General features: G+C 38.5%; 1 protein-coding gene and 1 pseudogene across 2 annotated transcripts in view; both read right to left on the bottom strand.

Annotated features, from left to right (window-relative positions):
- Nucleotides 1–5,313, bottom strand: part of ECD (ecdysoneless cell cycle regulator) — a 42,190-nt gene that overhangs the window by 4,040 nt on the left and 32,837 nt on the right. For both annotated transcript variants that reach the window (XM_003783564.3, XM_023509642.1), the window contains exons 10-13: nt 3,379–3,485; nt 2,779–2,965; nt 1,766–1,833; nt 298–512 (exon numbers count right to left, since the gene is read on the bottom strand). In XM_003783564.3, coding sequence (XP_003783612.1) covers nt 298–512; nt 1,766–1,833; nt 2,779–2,965; nt 3,379–3,485 — 577 coding nt within the window. The remainder of the gene's footprint in view (nt 1–297; nt 513–1,765; nt 1,834–2,778; nt 2,966–3,378; nt 3,486–5,313) is intronic.
- LOC105886378 overlaps nt 4,520–5,313 on the bottom strand; it is a 3,870-nt pseudogene continuing 3,076 nt past the window's right edge.

Below are 5,313 nucleotides of genomic sequence, written 5' to 3'. Positions count from 1 at the left end.
AAAAAAAAAAAAATAAATAAAGTCTATTAAGTAAGCTGTTAGTACTAATGTGCAGCCACATACTAATTTGAGCACATTATGTTTACATGACATTTTAAATCCTGATAGATAACATAGAATAAGTAATATAATAAAATTTATGTTTAGGAAAATAAAGTTTATAATCCTACCAGAGTTAGGAAAAAGTTAGCATTCTAATTTACTTTAAATCTCACACATCACAAACAGAAAAAAACTGGTTTTTAGTTATCTAATATAACAGACTCAGAAAGGGAAAGAGGTTAAAAACATACATACCACTTGTTTCTGGGTGATGAAACTTTTGCCAATGCTGGTGTGTGCCAGTTCCTGGTCCATCTGGGCCATATATGACTTCAGATTATTAAGAGTTCCTTTCAGAGAAGCCTCTTCACAAGGGTCCTGCATTTTGAGATCCAAGTCATCATCGCTGTCTAAACATTCAAAATCTTCCTCATCCAGATCATCAGAGTCTGACTCATGAGGCGTTGGCCCTACACAGACAGAAGCACAGAAAAAGCCACTTGGTAAATTATTTTTTTTTTTGAGATAAGATCTCATGTTGTTGCCCTGGGTAGACTGCCGTGGTGTCATAGCTCATAGCAACTTCCAACTCTTGGGCTCAAGCAATCCTCTTGCCTCAGCTTTTTTATTTTTAGTAGAGATGGGGTCTTGCTTTTGCTCAAGCTGGTCTCAAACTCATGAATGTAAGCAATCCACCTGTCTCAGCCTTCTAGAGTGCCAGGATTACAAGCGTGGGGTAAAAGGTAAAATTTTTTTTTGAGTGACTACACATCTCAAAAGATTTAGAATGTTACCCACAGAAAAGCACTTATATACATAGTCAATCTACTTCACAAAAACCCCTTCCACAAATGGTAATGATGGTAGGCATTTGTGGAAAAGTGAATAATCAGAGCCAAAAGATCAGCTTTTATAAAAAGAAAATTTAGGACAGGCACAGTGGCTCATGCTTGTAATCCTAGCACTTTGGGCACCTAAGGCAGAAGGATTACTTGAGCTCAGGAGCAAGAGTAAGACCCTGTCGCTACCAAAAACAGGAAAATTAGCCAGGTGTTGTGGCTCATGCCTGTAGTCTCAGATACTTGGAAGGCTGAGGCAGGCGGATCCCTTGAGTCCAGGAGTCTGAGGTCGCGGTGGGTTAGCCTGATGTCACGATACTCTAGCCTGGGCAACAGAATGAAATTATCCAAAAATAAATAAAAAGTAAATTTAATTAATTAAAATATTTTTCTAAAAAAAATTTAAAAACTATGTAATACATGAATACATTTTGATGTTAACACTCAAGCCATACAGAAGTTTGTCTGATATCTCAATCTTAAACTAGAAATAAACTTGATGGGCATCTGAAACTTTATCTCTGCATATCTAAATATGGTTTTTTTTATTGGGCTATTTTCCTTTTTCTTATTCATTTGTAAGTACAGTAAGTTTCAAAGAGAAAAAAACAATATAATGTAGGAGCCAAGTTAAAACTCTGTCTAAACACAAAACATCCACTTACTGAACAAATATTTAATGAGTAGTTACTACGTCAAGCACTGAGTTAGTCAGTCTTTACAAAATCGTTCAATAGGGCAGTAATTTATGTTTGAAAGCAACTCAAAATCATGAAGAAAAAGCAAATATGCTGGCTTGTGAGCTACCTAATGTTCCAAGGCTCTAGCAACAGCCATACTACTTACAGTTTCAAAATGAAAATAAACATCCAACTGTAACTTACCTAAAATCTTATCAAAATAATTCAGGAAAGAATCTGCATCAAAAGTGATTGGAGCCTCAGAAGGTTCTCTGCAAGATTAAAGGAAAAAGACAATTTTTCCTGAATGTAACTGTTTGAAACTTTTCCTAAAGTGGCACCATTCTCAGGAAAACTACCAAAGATATAATCTCAAAGAAGGCACAGCATGGAAAATTGTAGCTTAAATTTTTAAAATCCTGTGGTTGTTGGCCTTGCAGAGCCCCAGAAATGGGAATGTCTAATGAAAGAAAAGTAAAAACCATACCTTGTTTATGCACATGTAACTGAGGCTGATTTATGGATCTTTTACCCTTTATAAGATATATCTAGCATTAGATTAAAAAACTTATTTATTTGAATTAATTTAAATAAAGCCTATCCCATTAAGAGCTAAAGCTAAAAAATAAACAAGAACATACCTTCCCTTCTCTTCACCTCTTAAAGAGATAATCCTGGACATAAATTTTAATCTTGAACCTAATTAGTCTAGGTTCAAGAGCATTAACACTAATAAATATTTGCTGTGCAAGCAACAATTCTTCCTTTTTTTCCTGGTACTTGCTACATGTACTTTTGCATTTTTTTCTGTTATTATTTCTGACTTTGAAGAGTCCTTTTATCCCCTTCTTTTGAGTTTAAAGCTTCCATCTGCTTGTAGGGTGGGAGATCAGAAGTCTAAATTTGTTGAAAGCTAAATGTTGAACATGTAAGGCTCTAACTAAAATCTAAAGAGTGAAGTACTTTGAGTGGTTCTAGATGATGATTTTTAGATCTGTTGAGTGATGTTTCTGGCTTACATTGGAGATTGTGAAGCATCTAGCCTACTAGAAATATGACTTCAGATAAGTAAGTTACCACCATACTATGCACAAAAAAAGAAAAAGCAGTATAAATCATTTACTTAAAAGAAAAAAAAAAGACTGGAAATGCAATGACTGATGACTTCAACTTCTGGGTTCTAACTATTTGTATATTTATACTTTAACACAAATTACCTCGGCAGCTCTGCCCCCTTGTGGGTTGAGACTTTGGATATGAAAGCTTTCATGCTCTCTGAAACTTGAGTTAAGTCATAATTCTGCTCCTTCTCTTCCTTGGAAATGGGCTCAGATTCTTTTTTGCCAGCGGCTTCCTGTAGTAGCTGGTCCAGCTGATCTGGTGAGAGATCTAACCATTGGTCATCTGAAAAAGAAAGCATGATACTGTAATTCTACAGCCACATGACACGTACTCTCAAGAAAGAACCCTGTGAGATTTAGTGAAAGGTCTTTTTTTTTTTGAGATAGAGCCTCAAGCTGTCCCCCTGGGTAGAGTACTGTGGTGTCACAGCTCACAGCAACCTCCAACTCCTGGGCTCAAGCAAGTCTCCTGCCTCAGCCTCCCAAGTAGCTGGGACCACAGGCGCCTGCCACAATGCCCAGCTATTTTTTGGTTGCAGCCGTCATTGTTGTTTTGGCAGGCCTGGGCTGGATTTGAACCCATCACCTTAGGTGTATGTGGCTGGCACCTTAGCCACTTGAGCCACAGGTACTGAGCCTTAGTGACAGGTTTTAATTCTTCTTAGTCTTTCCACTCTATCCTGGTCCCTCACTTACCATCCTCTGGGGGAAGATTAGCTTCTTCTTTCTTAAGTTCTTCTATATCAAATGGTACTGTCTGTAATAAGGTTAAGATTTCTTCACCTGGGCTCATGGCAAGAGAACTATAGAAAATAAAATATATAATTATTTTTTTTATAAGAGAACCCAAAATAGCAATCATAAAAACACTAGACTAGGGATTAGCTAGTCTAACTTGGTTTTTTATTTGTTTTTCTTTTGTTTAGAGACAAAATCTATGTTGCCTAGGCTACCCTCAAACTCCTGGGCTCAACCAATTCTCCTGACTCCATCTCCCAAGTAGTTGGGACTACAGGTGAGTGCCACTGTGTCTGGCTCTAATTTGTTTTTAAACATTTTTTTAGGTTGCAGACCTCATTTTCTCAAATAAATTTTTACCAGGAACTTTAAAATATAAAAGAGTGCAAAGAAAAATGGCTTTGATTAGAGGGGAGGATGGAGGTTTGGAGACCTAGCTATTTTGCCTTTCTGCCTTTGGCTCTGCAGCATGCTCTAGGGAACACCATCATGAAACTGCTGATCTAGTACAACTCCTTCAATTTTTATACATTTTTTATATGAGGAAAAGGAGACCCAGAAGGAAAGTATGAATTCAAATTAACCTAGCATATATTAGATGCTACGCTAGTACTTTAAATATATATATATATATTTTGAGACAATCTCATTTTGTCATCCTGAGTAGAGTGCAATGTTGTCACAGCTCACAGCAACCTCAGATTCCTGGGCTCACGTGAATCTCTTGCCTTGGGCTCCCGAGTAGCTGGGACTACAGACATCTGCCACAATGCCCAGCTATTTTGTAGAGACAGGGTCTTGCTTTTGCTCAGGCTGGTCTAGAACTCATGAGCTCAAGCAATCCACCCATCTCGGCCTCCTAGAGTGCTGGGATGACAGGTATGAGTCATCATAAATACATTTTCATATTTAGTCCTCTAATTACTATTACAGGAAGGTAATAATCCTGATTTACAGATGAGAACACCAGAGCCTAAAGAAGTTCTATAAATTCTACTCATTTAGACATAGAAAAGGCTTGGAATCAAGTCTCCTGATAACTATTTTGTGCTGCTTCTACTGTAAACTGATGAATAAATGTGCACAGAGATGATTTACATCAGGGGTCCTCAAACTTTTTAAACAGGGAGCCAGTTCACTGTCCCTCAGACCATTGGAGGGCCAGACTGTGGGCCCTGGGACAAGTCGGTTGCTAAGCAAGACAGGCAGCGGTGGCAAAAACACCCAGGGGGCCGGATAAATGTCCTCAGCGGGCTGCATGTAGCCCACAGGCCACAGTTTGAGAACGTCTGATTTATATGATGAGTGAGTTATTCTATGACAGTGACATGACTTGTTACATAAATTGATGAAACCCTGTCTGAACAATTAAGAATAGAACAAATCAAGTTGTATAAAGGACTTACATTAACTTAAGAGACATTTGTACCCCTTGCAAAATCATGTCGGTGGGCTCAGTACCTGTAGCTCAGTGGCTAGGGCACCAGTCACACACACTGAAGCTGGCAGGAAACCCGGCCTGGGCCTGCCAAACAACAATGACATCTGCACCAAAAAAACCAGCCAGGCGCTGTGGCAGGTGCCTGTAGTCCCAGCTACTTGGGAGGCTGAGGCAAGAGAATCACTTACGCCAGTAGTTCTCAACCTTCCTAATGCTGCAACCCTTTAATACAGTTCCTGTGGGTCATGACCCACAGGTTGAGAACCGCTGGCTTAAGCGCAAGAGTTTGAGTTTGCCATGAGCTGTGACGCCACAGCACTCTAGCAAGGGTGACATAGTGAGACTCTGTCTCCAAAAAAAAAAAAATCATGTGGGTGATGGGAAATTGTCCCTACTTCATTATGTAAACATTATTTTTTTTTTTTAATTTTATTTATTTATTTATTTATTTA

The sequence above is a fragment of the Otolemur garnettii genome, unplaced genomic scaffold (genome assembly GCF_000181295.1).
Source record: "Otolemur garnettii isolate 467f Iridium unplaced genomic scaffold, OtoGar3 scaffold00008, whole genome shotgun sequence".
NCBI lineage: Eukaryota > Metazoa > Chordata > Mammalia > Primates > Galagidae > Otolemur > Otolemur garnettii.
Note: the sequence above shows the minus strand (reverse complement) of the source record. Positions and strands in the feature narration are given on the sequence as shown.